The sequence below is a fragment of the Chiloscyllium plagiosum genome, chromosome 7 (assembly GCF_004010195.1).
Source record: "Chiloscyllium plagiosum isolate BGI_BamShark_2017 chromosome 7, ASM401019v2, whole genome shotgun sequence".
NCBI lineage: Eukaryota > Metazoa > Chordata > Chondrichthyes > Orectolobiformes > Hemiscylliidae > Chiloscyllium > Chiloscyllium plagiosum.
This window is the reverse complement of record NC_057716.1, coordinates 46611045-46629788: the sequence shown is the minus strand read 5'-3', so window position 1 is coordinate 46629788 and position 18744 is coordinate 46611045. Positions and strand designations below refer to the sequence as shown.

Here is an 18744-nt window from a genome sequence, read left to right as displayed (position 1 = left end):
GAGGGGAGGGTGGGTTGGTGGAGGTGCGTGGACCTGACAAGGGAGTTGCGGAGGGAATGGTCTTTACGGAATGTGGATAGGGGTGGGGAGTACACTTTATCTTTGATGACGGGGTCTGTTTGTAGGTGGCGGAAATAGCGGAGGATGATGCAATGTATACAGAGGTTGGTGGGGTTTCTGTCCTTGTTGCAGTTGGAGGGGTGGGGTTCGAGGGCAGAAGTGCGAGAAGTGGATGAAATGCGCTGAGGGGCATCATCAACCACGTGCATGGGGAAATTGTGGTCTTTAAAGAAGGAGGCCATCTGGTGTGTTCTGTGGAGAAACTGATCCTCTTGGGAGCAGATACGGCTGACGGGAAGGAACTGGGAATAAGGGATAGCGTTTTTACAGGAGGCAGATGGAAGGAGGTGTAGTCTAGGTAGCTGTGGGTGTCGGTGGGTTTGTAGAAGATGTCAGTTTGGGGCCTTGGACAGAGGTGAGGGTGGGGGAGGGGGAGGTGTGAGCTCAGATTTCGCACTTCTTGCAGTGGCAGGGGAAGGTGCCCATCCGTCCTCAATCCCAGCTCCAGACCCATCCTAGGTCCTAGCTCCCAGCCCTGCCATGTTTGTACTATTCCCTCAGACCTCCCCCTTACTGAGGATGAACGATCAGTCCTCAGTAAAGGCCTCACCTTCACCTCTCTACACTCCCGGATTAATGAGTTCGACTTCGTTTGATAGCCTCCTTCCTCAAAGACCGCAATTTCCTCTCCCACATGGTCGACGATGCCCCCCAGCGCATCTCCTCCATTTCCCACACCTCCACCCTTGAAACCCACCCCTCCCAATGCAACAAGACAGAACCCCCCTGGTTCTCACCTTCACCCCACCAACCTCCATATACATCGTATCATCCTCCGCCACTTCTGCCAAACAGACCCCGCCTCTAGGGATATATTTCCCTCCCCATCCCTACCAGTGTTTTGGAGAGACCATTTCTTCAGCAACTTCCTTGACAGATGCACACAGCCCTACCAACCCTCAACCTCTTCTTCCCCCCCCCCCCCCCCCACCCCGATGCTATAGTGAGCCCCTAAGAAGTGCAAAACCTGCACTCACACTTCCCCCTTCACCTCCATCCAAGGCCCCAAAGGATCCTTCCACATCTGTCAGATATTTACCTGTACTTCCACTTTATCTTTTGCACCCGATGTGGTCTCCTCTACATTGGGGAGGCAGGACACCAACTTGCGGATCGTTTCAGAGAACATTTGTGGGACACCCAGACCAACCAACCCCACCGCCCCATGGCTGAAGACTTCAACTCCTCCTTCCACTTCACCAAGGACATGACTGAGTCTCCTCCATTGCCAAACCATAACCATCCAATGCCTGGAGGATGATCGCCTTATCTTCCACCTTGGGATCCTGCAACCACACGGGATTAATGTAGATTTCACCATTTTCTGCATTTCCTCTCCCCTCATCTTATCCCAGTCCCAAGCCTCCAACCCAGCACCGCCCTCTTGACCTGTCCATTGTCTTTCCCATCTATCTGCTCCACCCTCCTCTCTGACCTATCACCTTCTCCCCCACCTTCATCTATTTATTGCATTCTCAGCTACCTTCCCCCCAGCCTCATCCCCCTCCCAGTTATCTCTCAGCCCCCCAGCCTCATTCCTGATGAAGAGCTTATGCCCAAAACATTGATTCTCCTGCTCCTTGGATGCTGCCTGATCTGCTGTGCTTTTCCAGCACTACATTATTGACACTTTTCTCATGTTCCATCTTACTTTTCTTTTTAGCTTTTGACCTTTTAAGTTTTCCCAATCTTCTAGTTTCATGTTGTTTTTGGCCACTTTGTATGCCTTCTTTTTCAATTTGATAGCCTCCCTTATTTCTTTAGACAACCATGGCAGATTACCCCTTTTCTTACAATCCTTCCTTTTTACTGGAATATACTTTTGCTGAGTACTTTGAAAAATTTCTTTGGAAGTCTTCCACTGCTCGTCAACTATCCCACCATAAAATCTTGTCTACTTTAGCCAGGTCCTCCCTCCTTCTATTGTAGTTCCCCCTTGTTCAAGCACTGGTCCCTGGTATTGGATTTTATCTTCACACTCTCCACCTGTATTCTACGTTTAACATAAAGTAATCACTCCTTCCAAGAGGATCCCTAACTATGACGTCACTAATTATTCCTGTCTCATTACACAGGACCAGATCTAGGATAGCTTGCTCCCTCGTCGGTTCCATTACACACTGTTCAAGAAAACTATCATGGATACACTCAACAAATTCCTCCTCAAGTCTACCCTAACTGAGCTGGTTTGTCCAATCTACATATATATTAAAATCCCCCATGTTAATAGCCATACCATTTTTACAGGCATTACTTATTTTTTGTTTATTGCCTGCTCCAATGTTTTGCCCACTTACTTAACCTATCAATATCTCTCTGTAAATTATTTGTATCCCTCTTTCAACCTGGCTTTCCACCCATTTTTGTGTCGAATGCAAATATGGCCGAAGTACATTCCCTTCCTTCCTTCAAGTCAGTAACACAGCACTAATCCCTGTGGAATACCACTGGTTACAACTCATCAACCTGAAAAAGAGCCCCTTATCCCTTCTTGCTGTTTCTTGCCTATTAGCTAATTCTCCATCTATGCCAATATACTCCACACAGAGAGTTGTGAATGCATAGAATGCGTTGTCAGCTGAGGTGGTGGAAGCGAAGTCATTGGGGACATTTAGACAACTGCTGGACACACACGGATTGCAGTGCGTTGAGGGGTGCGTAGGTTAAGTTACTAATTTTACATTAGGATTAAGTCTTGGCACAGCCTGTTCTGTGCTGTACTTTTCTATGTTCTATGATTATACTACCTCCAACATAGTGGACTTTTATTTTGTGACAACCTTTTGTGAGGTACCTTTTCTAAACATTTTCGAAGTCCAGATACAACACATCTACTGGTTCTCTTTTATCCACTCTAGCTGAGGCTTCCTCGAGAAACTCTACTAAATTAGTCGGACACTATTTCCCTTTCATGAAGCTATACTGACTCTACTTGATTAGATTATGATTTTCCATAAATTCTGCTATTAATTCTTTAATAAGTGATTCCAAAACTTTTCCAACAATAGATGTTAGGCTAATTGGCCTAGAGGTACCTGCTTTTTGCTTCTCTCCCTGGGAAGGTAAAAAAAATTAGTTGAGCCAGGCAAGGCCTGATGGAAGTGGATGGGCAAAGAAACCTGGACAGACAACGAAGGGACCTTAGAAAAAGAAACATTAACTTATTTTTCTAACCAACCTTCAAAGCTGCTATTACACACCTCTGGCGCAAGTGAGAAGTGAACCCAGGCCTCAAGGTGCAGGAGTAGGGACACTATCACTGCGCCACAGGAGGCCTCCCAGAAAAATATTAAAGACTTCAGTATTAACAGGAAACTGTGACTGGGGAATCATCAGATGTTACCAGCACCACCTGGTAATGCACATTATGAAGTTCCTACTCCAATGCCAATTAGAAGATCAGGCCAAAGAATGTTATGCATTTTGAATCAGTATCATTTCTTCTACCAACTAGACCTGATGGTAATAGAAAAAAACATGTATTACAAGTAAAATGCAAGTGTGGGCATTTTAGAATTGGAATTGCTGTCAGAAACCTTTGCACCGGAGGTTTGAATTATATTTTTGATATGTTTCCTCTATATCCTACTGTTGAAGGCATAAGGAACAGGCCTTGGAAAGGAGAAAAAGGAAGAAAGATAAACAAAACTAGGTGAACAGAGATTTACTGTTTTAGCAGGAGAGTGGGTGTCTGCAGTCACATTTTTTTCCCACATTCATATTCAGGAAATGTGACATCCAGTTATTTATTGATAGCACACTTCCCATCACATAGTGCAATGGACTGGCTTCATCTGAAAGGGAAGCAACAAGAAACAGAGAGAGAAATGAAATGAGAGAAAAGGCAGAAATAGATGAAGAAACGAGACAGATTCAAAATCCACAATATTCTCTGGCCTGACCTTCTTTCCCCTCATTTCCTTCATTCTATTGCCTCTTACTTCTGCACCAAACCTTCCTTCTCATTGAATCCACATCATTGCAGTGTTGCTATGAATTAGAGATTGACAAGTATGCTCTCAGTGTGGGTGAAATTTCCAAATTCACATCAGCATAGATCAACAACAGAGTCCCACACCCTTGTTTGCCAATACTTATTCAGTGGTATGTTCAATGAGCTGGAAGGGGAACAGCAGAAGGAGCAACAAAAGGATTGGGGTGGGGGAGGTAGCAGCAAATGTAAGCAGCAATGGTAATGGTTGGGGAGGGGGTGCGATAGTTGCAATGAGAGTTGTGGGGGCGAAGCAGCAAGAGAGTGGAGACAGTAGCAAAGGGAGTGGCAGGAAAGAGCATGAAGAAGCAGTGAAGGGAGCGGGGGATGTGGCAATGGGAATGGGGTGGTGTGAATCAGCAAACAGAGCAGTAAGAGAGTGGGGCAGTCACAAAGGGGGAAACATTGAAGGCGTGGCAGGAGACATCAGGGAAGCGGTGATGGGAGTGGTAGAAGAGAAAAGGGAATCAAAGAATCAGCAGGAAAGTGGGGGAGCAAATGCAAAGCGAGTGGCAAGAGAGCATGAGGCAAGTGGTAAGATGTTGTGCTTTTCCAGCTTCTTCATCCTTCATACATTTTCTAGTGGGAATTGAAGTGAGGCAGCAGTTAACGCCACTATATTTCTATCATCAAACATAATTAACATGCCCTTTCACTCACAAATACCCAACATTAGATGGATTATTTTCTATGTTTCAGGTTAATTAAAAAATATCTACATTACAAGAAGGGCTCTTGTGGTCCAGTGGTATTGTCTCATCCTCTCAGCCCAGAGACCCAGGTTTAAGTCCTACTTGTTCCAAAGACAATAACGTTTTTAGCCAACCTGTTCAGAGATAGCTATATATCACATAAGGGGCTTTTATGGCACAGTGGTAGTGTCACTACAGGTTCAGAAGGTATGGATTCAAATTCCATCCACACACATCAGAATATGCCAGAACAATTGATTAAAAATGACTATATCCAATTTTATACTGCAAACTCCACTACCATGGAACAGCATAGCACAGAGGCATTCAGCCGATCAAGCTTGCATAAATATGACCCACATCAATCTAAAACAAATCAAGCACATTAACTCCTCCACGGACTTCCTGCCTTATGACATAGCCACTGTTAGCCAATCTAATACAACCTTGCCCACACCCCATTAACCACATTTGATATACACACAAAATTTTATATGTTAGTAGAGTGAGTTGTAAATGGTGTCAGAATGCACAGTGTTCTAAATATCAAATCTGTAATTTTAACAAGTAAATGTGATTGGGAATGGAAAGTGGAGGGAATGGGAGTGAGAAGAAATGAGCAATAAAGCACAGACATTATCACAAGTGAATAAACGCCAATTCATTGGCATTGTGTCACTGACGATGAACTAACAAGCTCCCTGTCATAAGCTAATGTTGCTTCTGCTTGGAGAGAGACACTTAAAACTCTCAAAACTGCAGGTCATTTACATTAAGAGAATTTGCAGCAATAAAACCTTTGTAACTGGTTGGGATTCATAGAATCTAAATTCAACTTCACATGAAGATGTTGCCAAAATATACACTGTAAGTGTTCAATTATTCTGCATAAAGAACAAACATCATTAAAATTTTGTGCTATGGTTCTGGTACAGGAAGTGGTAAAAACAGGAACAAAAATTATAGCACAACTTGCTGGACATTATTACGAAAAGAATCAATTCAGTTAGGTTGTTGCATCCGAAGTAACTTGCAAAAACAATTTGAATTAGAAGAATTTTACAATTAAAGTCGACTATGGGTTCAAAAGTGACCGCTTACCTCCCCTCCTTCACCTAATTCCTATTCATCGGGAATATTTTCAGATCACAGTTCAAATTTACTATGGATATGAATAGTACATCACCTACTTGTGTATTTGTATGTCCTTGGCCCAAACAACTTCAATTGCTTTATCAAATGACCTTACCTCCAATATAAGGTCAGAAGTGGGGATGTTCATTAATGACTGCATAGTGTTCAGCACCATTTGTAACTTTTCACATACTGAAGTAGTCCATGTCTAAGTACAGCAAGACCTGAAAAACATCCAGGCTGGAACTTACAAGTATTATTTGTGCTGTAATAACCTTCTCTAATGAGAGAATCTAGCCCTCACCCCTTGACTCTGAATATCACTACTATAACTGAATCCCGCATGATTAACATCTTGAGAATTACCATTGACTAGAAACTGAACTGGACTACCAGATATATACTGTGGCTAGAAGAACAGGTGAGAGGCTAGGAATCCTGCAGCATGTAACTCACCACCTGACTCCCCAAATGCTTGTCCACTATCTACATGACAAAAGTCAGAAGTGTGATAGAATACTTATCTCGATAAGTTCAGCTCCCACAACACTCAAGAAACTCTATGTAATCCAGAACAAAGTTCACCTGATTGACCACATCAACAGAAGTTCACTCTCTTCAACACTAACACTCAGTAGCAACAGAGTGTTCCATCTACAGGATGCACTGCAGAAATTCACCCTGTTCCTGAACAACATCTTCCAAATCCACAACAATCACCAAGTACTAGGGCAGCAGATCCAAGGGAATACCACTACCTGCAAATCCCCCTTTAAGCTACTCACCATCCTGACTTGGAAATCTACTGCCGTTCCTTGCATTGCTGGAACTCCATCCCTGACAACATTGCAAGTGTACCTACACCAAACAGACCGAAGAGGTTCAATAAGGTAGCTTATCATCACCTTTCGACAGGCAATTAGGGATAGATAATAAATGCTGAGCCAGCCAGTGAAGCCAATGCCCCTGAATGAAAAAAAATATTTCAAAATTAGAATGTGGAATTTCCTTCCATATGAAATGGTTGAGACAAAGAGAAACGTAATTAAGCACAAGGAGAAAAGGAATAGAAAGAAATGATGTAAAGTTGTAAGAGTTTGTATGGAGTGTTAATGTTGGAATAGGTCAGTTGACTGACTAACCCATGCCGTGCTATAAATTTCAATGGAATTCCTCGGAAGATATAGAGGTGCAAATTGAAGAATTAGTTTATTAATTCATTCTACAGCTCCAGGGTAGATAGTTATATATGAAAATACATTATATTTTTGGTGGATGTCTCAAATTCTCTTTTGGCCCTCAGTCTTCAAACACTACAGTCACACTCACAGTTGCACAATACGACCAGCAGTTGAAGATGGAAGTAGCTCCCCATAATATCATTATCTACTTTTCACAAGCCTACATCATCCCTCTTGTCTGAAGCTAGCTTGATTTTGCCACTCAAGAGGACTCACCACTGCTGCAATATCCCAGTATACCCTGGGGTTTCTGATATCAATGTGATCTTCCAAAGGTCTTTGTGAACCTGGTCAAGTATGGCCAGACCAGAGCTGCCCTGCATGGCTTGTGACATTTTGTTGGGACATGACAGACATGGGAAAATAGGTGCTCACTTTGTGGACCAGGACTTGGAGATCCTGGTGTATGTGTAGTGTGGAGGAAGACTGTTCCATCCTCAAGGACTGCTAGAGATGGTTACAAAACCAGTCTGATGGTCACAAAACCACGCTGTTAGGAAGTTCCAGGATTTTGACCTTGTGACTTTGAAGGAATGGCAACATGGCTCCAAGCTAGGATGTAAGGGAACGTGCAGGTTCTCTCAAGCATCAGCTGCCCATTTCCTTCTAGGTTTTGAGATTATGGGTTTGGAAGTTGCTGACAAAGTATCTTTGGTATGTTGCTACAGTGTATTTTTCAATGGTACTCACCATGCATCAGTGGTGATGGGAGTAAATATTGATGGCAGATAATGGGGGGGGGGTCAATCAATGTTTTGTCCATGATGGTGTTAAGTGTCAAGTGTTGTTGGAAAATAAAAAATCATGTAATTTCAGAAGGCTGTTTATTGTGTTTTATGTTTGGAAACTGGTCATCCAATGTATTTATTCAAAATATTATTTCCTTACAATATTTTCAGATTACTGTGCCATGGTTCAACAACTTTTAAATATAAATCACCTTAGTACATACAGCAAGACTTTTTTTTAAACTGATAATGCGTGTCAAAAATTGAAAAGACAAATAAAGGAACTCCCTAATCCTAACACTTCTCAAATATTCACACTCAATATTTCTCCCACTCACATTCATCTGCAAAACAATAATCACCCAATAAAATATCGTACAAATACACACACCAGAAAGACGAAGTGTGAAAACCATCATGTAAATGTTTTGGTGAGATGGATAAACTGGGCATGGATAAGATATTCAAGTCCGTTCTATTTAAACTAAACCTAACTGAAAGAATATCACCAGGATGGAGTCTCACATCTTCAACCAACATCTCTTTTCTCTATTTTGAAATTATTTATCAACCTTGGCCACGAATGATACTGAGAGAGTAAGGCCCCTTAATGATCAACATGATCATCTTTGCATTGAACCTCACGAGATGAGCGAGAAATTAAATAAATATTTTGCATCAGTTTTAGCGTGGAGAAAGAAATGGAGGCTAGAGAATTCAGGGCAATAAATATTAATGCTTTGAAAGCAGTTTGTTTTACTTCAGAGGAAGTATTGGAGGTCTTAGAAAACAAAGTTAGATAAGTCTCCTAGACCTGATCAAGTGTATCCAATGACATTGTGGTAAGTTAGGAAGGAAATTGTGAGGCCCCTAGCAGGAATATTTGTATCAACTATAACCACGGGTGAGATGCCAGAGGATTGGAGGATGGCTAATGTTGCGCCTTTATTTAGGAAGGGTTGTTAGGAGAAGCCCGAGAACTGTAGACTTGTGAGTCTGACATTGGTGGTGGGTAAATTGTTAGAGGTGATTCAGAAAGACAGGATTTACATGCATTTGCAGAGGCAAAGAATGATTAGGGATAGTCAATATGGTTCTTGTGCAAGGGAAATCATGCCTCACAAACTTGATTGAGTTTTTTTTGAAGAAGTAACCAAAAAGATTGATGAGGGTAGACAGTAGATGTTGTTCCCCTGGACTTTAGTAAATCCTTTGATAAAGTTCCACATGGTAGACTAATTGTTGAAGTTAGATCATTTGGGATTCAAGGTGAACTTGCCAAATGGATACAAGAATTGGCTTTACAGTAGGAGACAGAGGGTGATCATGGAGGTTGTTTTCAGACTGGAGGCCTGTGACTAGCAGTATTCCAAAGGACTTAGTTGGTTTGTCATTTTACATAGATGATTTGGATGAGAATATAGGAGGCATAGTTGGTAAGTTTGCAGATGACATCAAAATTGGTGGTATAGTGTATATAGTGAAGAAGGTTATCTAAGATTACAAAGAGATCTTGATCAATTGAGCCAACAGGCTGAAGAATGGCAGTTGCAGTTTAACTTGGATAAATGAGGTAATGCATTTTGGTGAAACAAAAAAGGGGCAGGATTTATACAATTAATGGTAATGATGTTTCAAGTAATTGTATCTTCAAGAGACAAGAGAGAGGACAGCAATTGGTTGGGTTGATTTCTCCTTTTTTTCCTGAAAGGACAATTTTCAATTACTAATTTTCCCTCATCTCATCTACAGAATGCATTGCTACCTGCCAGATGGCCATTCTGTATACATTAATCTAGCTGTTTCTTGTAGATGATAAAAGTTCAAACAAAATTCTTTACTTAGAGAGTAGTAAGGGTATGGAATACTTTGCCTGCAACGGTAGTAGATTCGCCAAGTGTAAGTGCGTTTAAGTCTTCATTGGTCAGGCATATGGACACATATGGAATAGTGTAGGTGGGATGGGCTTCAGATTAGTATGACAGGGCAGTGCAACATCGAGGGCCGAAGGGACTGTACTGCGCTGTAATGTTCTATGTTAAAATTGATTCTTTCCTCATGCATTGTGCGCCCTGAGGTTGTCTAGTGGGCACTATAGGATACAATTCACAAACACGGGCTGATTTTTTTTTCCTTTGTTCCCAGCTTAGGGGTACTTCTCCGTTGGGGTGGTACAAATGTTATGAACTGAACCTTTTTAAAGGGGAAATCAACCCCAACCAATTGCTGCGCTCTCTCTTGCCTCTTGGAGATACTGGTTGCTTGAAATGTCATTTTTACCTTTACAGCTTCCTATTTTTTAGTGAGGATTTCTAAATTGACCAGCAGGTGCCTTATCATTTCTGCTCAATGAATTTAATAGATCTATTAATCAAATAGAGTTCAGGTCAGACTCAACTCTGCCCTATCAGCCCTATCTGTTAGTTTGCAGCAAGATGACACAGCTACAAACAACTCTAAGACTTCTTTGAAATGAGAGCGAAATTACCAGGACACTGTCACATCATAAAAGGTGTCGTGCTGTTGTCCATCAAATACAGACATGAACAAAAAGAAAAAAGGTAAATAAATCAGAACAGAATTTCTCCAAAAGAGATTCTGTGAAGGTTTCTCTTGTATCTAAGTGAGTTGATCTAGGATCTAGGATTAAATCTAGGATTGTCATTCAGCTGCAACCGGTGCAGCTGGAGTAGCAGAAGAAAGTAGAATGGTCTCAGCAGACTTCAGTGAAATGATGGATTTGGAAATAACTGGAGAATGTTTCCAGAACTGGCCAACCTAGTGACCTTATTCATGTGTAGAGGCCATGTGGGTGCAGTAGAAGATGAATTGCATCAGTTAAATCTTAACTCAAAAATAAGTTACCATCTTCAGTAAGAGATATCTGTCAAACGGGGGACTGCAGCATACAGAAGGGAACCAAGAGAGAAATACCTACTTGACTTTTCCCTCACCAACCCACCTGTCCCTGAGGCATCTGTTCATGATACTGTTGGTAAGAATAACCTTCATTTGTCGAATTAAAATTTTGTCTGCACACTGACGACACATCCTCAATGTGTAGTGCAGGACAAACAGCACACAAAATGGGATAGATTCAAAACAAATCTAGCCACTCAAACCTAGTCATCCATTAGGCATTGTGGGCCCTCAGCAACAGAATTTTATTCAACTAGTCAGTAATCTTACGGCCCAGCATATCCTTCAGTGAGCCATTAGCATCAAGCCAGGGAATCAAACCTGTTTCAGAGGAGTGTAAGAAAACATGTCAAGAGCAGCTCAAGTCATACCTAAAAATGAAGTGCCAATCTGGTGAAGCTATAAAACTGGATAACGTATGGAAGATGATCATATGACCAACCCATCAGTTCAAAACTCTGCAGTTCTGCCACATCCACAAATAGTGAGACAATCAAATAATGAACTTGGAAAGAATGTTCAGCAGAGAGTGGCAAATGAAATTCAATCATGAAAAGTGAGAGGTGATGCATTTTGGGAGAGCTAACAATGCAAGGGTTACAATTGACAGTAGTACCCTAGGAAGTAAAGGATCATGGGAACCTTGGTGTGCATGGAGCATATCTAGTAGCCACACTGTAGGAAGGACATAATTGTGCTGCAATGTGCTAATTCAGAGGAGATGCCAGACTGGAGCAATTCAGCTATGAAAAGATAGGCTGGGGTTGTTTCCCTTAAAGCAGAACAACCAACTTCAATGGTCTTATCAATGACCCTCCCTCCATCATGAGGTCAGAGGTAGGGATGGTTGCTGATGACTCCACAAACTTTCAGCACCTTTCTCAATCCCTCTGATTCTAAAGCAGTCTTTACTGATGTGCAGCAAGACCAAGATAACATTCAGTTTTGTCTCATTGGTGGCAAATAACATTTATGCCACACAAGTGCCAGGCAATGTCCATCTCCAACAGAAAAAAAATCTAACCATATCTGCATAACAATCAATGGGATTACCATTAATGTATATTCCACCATAAACATTCAGGGCATTACCACTAATCAGAAACTGAACTAGACCTCACTGCATGAATATGGAGTACAGGAGGAAGTTAGGGGTTGGGAATTTCTACAGTGATTAGCTCTCGCTTTACTGCCACATGCCTGTCCACCATCTACAAGGCACAAGTTAGGATTGTGAAGGAACATGATTCTTTGGATCAGTACAAATCCAACAAAGCTCCAAAATGACACCAAATAAGACATTGGTGGGCACTCCAGTTGCTACCATGATATCAACAAACTATATTTCTCTAGTACTTCCATTATAATGAAAACCCCAAAATACTTCACAGGAACATTACAAAACAAGGTATGACCTCATGCCACAAGAGACATTCAGTCAGATAACCAAAAGCGGAGTCAAAGCGATCGGTTTCAGGAAATGTCTCGAAGAAGAAAAGCATGTAGAGAGTGGAGAAGTTTAGGTAAGGAAATTCCAGACATTGGGACTTAGACAACTGAATGCTTGATCATCAATGGTGGTGCAATTATAATGTGAAATACGTAAACTCAGAATACAGGATTGTAGATATCCTTAAAGGCTTGAGAGATTGGGGGTGAATACAGAGATAGGAAAAGGACAAGGCCATGGAGTGATTTCAAAACAAGGATAAGAATTTTAAGATCAAGACATTGCTTGATTGGGAGCCAACACAGAGGTGACAGGGGAATGGACCTTGCTGTGAGTTAAGGCATAAGTAGCTGTTTTGATAAACTGAACATTGCACAGTGCGGCAACAATGCATGCCACCTACGCCTCTTTTCGTAGCACTTCCATCTTGTGGCCCTCTACTAGAAGGGTAGGAGAGACAAGGAAACATGCAAGTCCCAAGCCACATACCATCCTGACACAGAATTAAATCATCACTCTTTCTCTGCAGCTATGTTAAAGCCTGGAACTCCCTCTTTAACCGCTCTCTGGACATACATATATGACACAGCAATTTAAGAAGCAGCTCAACTTTTCAAAAGTAATTAGAATGGACAACAAATATTGGCCTTCTTGGGTGATTCCTATTGCAATAGGAATGCAATATGCAATGACTATAGAAATAACCTAGAAGTTAGATCATGTCCCATCATGCTCAATAGTGGAAATGAATTCAAATAGTGTAGTTATTGTTGGCTGATATCAATAATTAATAACCAAGAAACCCGAATAGTCAATCAAATGTCTCAGAGAAGACAGACTGCCACTCTATTGGCCAAGTCCCATAAATGAATTGCCTGTCGTCTTCTATGCAGTGGCCCACACCAACCTGTAAATTAGTGGAAATACTGTTTCCTGGTTCCAATGATCCAGTCACAGCCAGAGAATCATCTGAAATGGAATCTCTCAGAATACCAACCATCATCTCTGGAGTACCCAAAAAATTTATCTCTGGTCTCCTTTTTTCTCATCCACAAGTTGACAGTGGCAAAGATAATCTTAAAACATATTGTCAGATTCCAAACATGCACTGATGATAGCTACTTCTTGTGGCCTCTCTAGTGTCTCTGATTTTTTACACTACTTGTCCAGTATTCACACTAGATGAGCAAAAATTACAGTCTTTCTATTGGGATGACCCCGTCTTAGGGATTATGTTTTGAGGTCAGTGTCAATTGAACAATGCTAGCTGCGTGTTACACTCTAACTTCCTTCAGCATTTCTATAAGCATTCACACTTGACGGCGTCATGTTGAAATATCCATAAATGGTGCAAAGTTTTCTGCAACACTGTTGCATTATTACAAGAACTCTCTGAACAGTTCAAGATTCTGTCCCTCCTTAACCAATCAGATTGAAAGAATCCTGATTGTGACGTGCAGAGTTTGAATCAATTCCACAATTAATTCAATGCTGTATTATCTACAAAAAGGAAATCCAGAGGAAAGAAATTGTGGGATTGAGACAGAGGGAGAGGGAAAGAGGAAAGAAACAAAATTAGATTTTATAAACCACAACAATAATTTGATTTTGAAGGAATGAGAGTCCGTAGCTAAAAAAGTTAAACTTCAATGCCAGAGAGGTTGTTCGAGAGTAAATAAGACTTAAAAATGATAATTGACTATCCACAACATGAATAATTAACTGGGGGAGAGTGGACCTCAATGAGACCAGAACAGAGCAGGACCAAATATCCTGGAGCCAAAGACTGGAGGGAAAAATGGTGACTGGACAAAGCACCACCTTCGAGGAACAGGTAGTTCAGATACAGTCAAAGAATATTCATTCAAAAGGGAGAAGCAGGCCAAACAAATCCAAAGCTCCTGAAGCAAAAGGAAATAGAAACTAAAGTGGCTTATGACTTGTGTCAATCAAGAACCAACCAGAAAACAAAATGTTTAGAAGAGAGGTGAGAAAACAAACTTGACAACAAAAGAAAAACAGGCAGCTGACATTAAAGGGAATCTAAAAGTCTTCTACAGGCACATAATACAGGTAAAAGGACAACTTTGTCAGATTAGGGACCAAAAGGGAGATTTGCACATGGACACAAAGGCATAGATTAGGTATTAAATTAATATTTTCCACACTTTACACAGGCCATGAAAACAGAGGAGAAAATCCAGGCACTGGGTTAAAAAGTGATATGGTGATAGTATTGGAGAAGCCATTGGTACTAACAGTAGACAAGGCACCTGCACAGATGAGATGCAGGATATTGAAGGAAGGGAGATGGAAATTGCAGAACCTCAGGTTATAATCTTTCAGTCTTCCCAGGATTTGGAGGTGATGCTGGAGGACTGGAGAATTGTAAAGGTTACATTCTTGTTCAAAAAAAGGAAACTTTTAAGAATAAGCCCAGCAATTGCAGACTAGTCAGTCAGTCAGTCAGTATAAAGTTGGCAGTGAGGGAACAATAATTTGAGATAGAATTAATAATGACATGGTCAAATGTGGGTTATTAGGGAATGCCGGCATGGATTGATTAAAGGAAACTCACTTGCTGGAGTACTTTAGGAGAGGTAACTGAGAGGGTAATGCTGTTGATGTGGTGTATGCGGAAGTGACAAAAGTTTGAATTCAAGGAATAAAGGCAATGTGAATACAACATTGTTTCCTGACTCTGCCAGAGTAATGGTTAATAGACATATTTCAGGCTGGAGGAAAGTTTGCAGAGAGGTCCCACAGGAATTAGTACTGGCATCCTTGCTTTTCAGATTTATATCATATTTACTGTTAGGAGGACAGTACAGAATTTTAAAAGAACATTGACAATTCAGAGAGTGGGCAGACAGGGAGCACATGAAGTTCAATGTGGAGAAGTGTGAGGTGATGTACAAAATAAATAACTACTATAAAAGTGTGAGTAGGAGCACAGGGACAGAGAAGAGGTGGTGGAGAGCATGGTCAATAAGGCATTGAGTACCCTGTGCTTTAATAATAGTGCCTAGAGTTAAGAGAAGTTATCCTTAGCTTGTGTAAAGCACTAATTAGATCTCAGCTGGAACATTGTGTACAGTTCTGTGAACCACACTTTAGGAAAGATATGAATACATTGGATAGAATAGAGAAGAGGCTTATGACAGTAGATCCAAGGATGAAAAAATCCTCAGTCATGAAGATAGATTGAAGACACTGCGACAGTTTCTCTTGGACAGAAGCATATAGGAGATTTGATGGATGTTTTCAAGGCTGTACAGGACATTAGTTAGGCCACTTTTGGAACAGTGTGTGCAATTCTGGTCTCCTTCCAATCAGAAGAATGTTATGAAACTTGAAAGAGTTCAGAAAAGATCAACAGGGATGTTGCCAGGGTTGGAGGATTTGAGCTATAGAGAGAGGCTGAATAGACTGGGGCTGTTTTTCCTGAAGTGTCGGAGGCTGAGGGGTGACCTTATAGAGATAATATTCAGGGTTATAGGGAAAGAGCAGGTGAATGGCATTAAATCATGATGCCCATCTGAGACAAATAGGTTACCTCTGCACTGTAATAGTTCTGTGATTCTATTCCTGCACTCTCCTGTTCATTGTTCCATCATTCATCATCTATAAGTTTAAGTTTATTCAGATAAACTTTAAGAAACACTGAAACACAGACAGAAGCCACTAGGCCCAACAAGTTCAATATTTGTCGAGAATGAGTTATTCAACCTAATCCCACTTTCCAATTCTCGATTCATAAATTGCTTTCCAAGTATTTAATTTACATGGGAGGAGGTCGTCTGACTATCACTCCACCATACAGGGCATTCCAGTTTATTCCTGGCAAAGTACTTTTTTCTTTAAAATTTTATGCACGACAGTTTTGCCACTCTACAAAGAGTGTCTTTATTGTAGAGACTCTGCCTTTTTAAAAACTGGTCATAACTCCCACCAACGTCATGTTGTGGATTGAAAGAAAGTGAACTTTATTTCACATTATTTAATGACAATTTGAACTATTATGCAATTGACTTGAATAAAGTTTATAGCACTTTTTTCTTAAAAAAAGCAAAAACTCAGTTTTTTTGTAGAAAAAAAATGTCAGGGAATAACACATATAATGCTGTGTTATAACAGCATCTTTATGAAAGCAACTTTTTTTTTTAAAACTCCTGCATAAGGCTTTTTCATCATTAAAAAATACCTAACAGTGTTCAGACATCCTACCTGTGGAAATGTTGGAGGAGGAGGAGGACCAGGTGGTGGAGGAGGCGGCGGCATCTCCTGGATTCAATGTGTGCACTGGTTAACTTTTCAAAATCCTAAAAGATAAAAAAAGTTATATTCCAGAGGTCCACTTTAATAAGTTTAAAAACAAACAATCTAAGTATATGAACAAACATGCAAATCAATAAATAAGTGGAAATCTCAAAATCACTGGACAGTTTCACCTATAGGAACATTTCTCCATTTTCCACCCAGATATATACCAGCATTACAGATTGATTATGTAACACAGAAACAAAACTTAATTCCTAAAAAGGATGTAAAAATTGGATGGTTTCTATAATGGTGCCCGATCTGCCATGCCGACATTTGGTGCAAACTTGGAAACCTGCCCAATAATCTCTACACTATGTTATACATTTCCTAGAGGGCATAGGTTTAGGGTGAGAGGGGAAAGATATAAAAGAGACCACGGTAAAACTTTTTCCACACAGAGGGTGGTATGTGTATGGAATGAGCTGCCAGAGGAAGTGGTGGAGGCTGGTACAATTGCAACATTTAAGAGGCATTTGGATGGGTATATGAATAGGAAGGGTTTGGAGGGATATGGGCCGGGTGCTGGCAGGTGGGACTAGATTGGGTTGGGATATCTGGTCGGCATGGACGGGTTGGATCGAAGGGTCTGTTTCCATGCTGTACATCTCTATGACTCTATTCCAAGTTACTATGTTTGAAAGGTAATGATGATTTAACATGAAGTGAATCGAAATCTCAAGGAAGGTATTTTAAAATATTGAGTTTCTCTCATCAGAACATTGCTTATTATTTCACGTTAGACCTGCTTTATGTTTGAATCCATAAAGCATCTAGCTAGTTACCATACCCACCCAACTTGCTGAAGTAAGAATGGCACAGACTAGAGTGAGAAAAATCAGGAAATGCAAATAGAGGTAAACTACTTTGTCTCATTTTAGCATACTTCTGGAATTCTCTTGGGAGCTGCTTGTAAAGGCAGCTAAGTGGTATGTCGTCAATACAACATTAGTAGCAAAATAAGTCACACTCTCCTCCAATTATACTACAGCTCTTGAAAATAGAGATGGCAGAGAACTCTTCTCTACTTATCCAGAAACACATACACAGATATCCTTTTTCTTTAAAATCAGTTAATAATATAAAACTATGAGCTATATCATTAAGTTAAAAAAAAGTTTATAGAAACTCAATATTTAACAAATCTAAAATGTAATAATTCACTGGGGTATAATTGACAAGACCAAATGCTATAGAGCCTTGAATGCATCATCTATTTCACCCATAATCTCACAGAGTTCTACTGCCTGCAATCTTCCATGATACTTGCTAAATATCAACGAGTGATAAGTTTGAAACATGGTACATCTGCATCATGAGCTACAGCTTAAATTTAGCTTGTATTTTGAATTAAAGCTTTTGCAGGAATATAATCAGATATAAATTGATATCAAGACAAAGAAGGAAGCTTTAGGGCAGGTGACCAAATTACTGGACAAAGTGGTAGATTTTATGGAGCATGTTCTGGATGGAAATTGAAGCAGAGAGCTTTAGGGAGAGAATTCCAAATTTTAAGCCAACACTGTTGAAAATGAAGTTGTCAAAGATTCGCAAAGGAGCATTAGTCTGGATTTACAGGTTACTAGTTCAATGACACTCCCATCACTGAACAATCAGTTCTTCCAAGTTTGCACAAGAACTTCATATTACACTACAAAGTGATATAAACATGAAGGTTGTAAACAATTTAAGAGTACTGGTGTCAGGTGTGTGTCTGAAATCTTTTACAATAATTTTCCAACATGTTTTAAAATATTATTAATTATTTTAATACATTACTTTGCTCTACTATCAAATGCAGCAGGTTTTCATCAGCTTCCATTTTACTTTGAATTGTCATTACATCTTAACCATAAGAATTATAGGTAAATGATGAGATATTACCTGTACTTAAGACTGACTTACAAAGAGAAAAGATGTAAACAAGAATTCCCAGTCTATTTCAAAGCAAAAGTGCTTCAGAAAGGTTAATCAGGCAGCAAACCAATATGGATACTGCCTTACCAACAGTAAGACTCTGCTGGTGGTGTACTGCAAGGATCTGTGTTGGATCAGCAAGGATCCACTGCTGTTTGTCATTTTTATCAATGACCTGGATGAAGGCTTAGAAGGATGGGTTAGTAAATTTGCAGATGACAGTAAGGTTGGT

General features: G+C 40.5%; 1 protein-coding gene across 4 annotated transcripts in view; it reads right to left on the bottom strand.

The window, feature by feature from the left end:
- The window catches only part of wipf1b (WAS/WASL interacting protein family, member 1b), a 128212-nt gene that overhangs the window by 15386 nt on the left and 94082 nt on the right, over positions 1 to 18744 (bottom strand). For all 4 annotated transcript variants that reach the window (XM_043693583.1, XM_043693581.1, XM_043693582.1 and 1 more), the window contains exon 2: positions 16503 to 16597. In XM_043693583.1, coding sequence (XP_043549518.1) covers positions 16503 to 16556 — 54 coding nt within the window. In that variant the 5' untranslated portion in view covers positions 16557 to 16597. The remainder of the gene's footprint in view (positions 1 to 16502; positions 16598 to 18744) is intronic.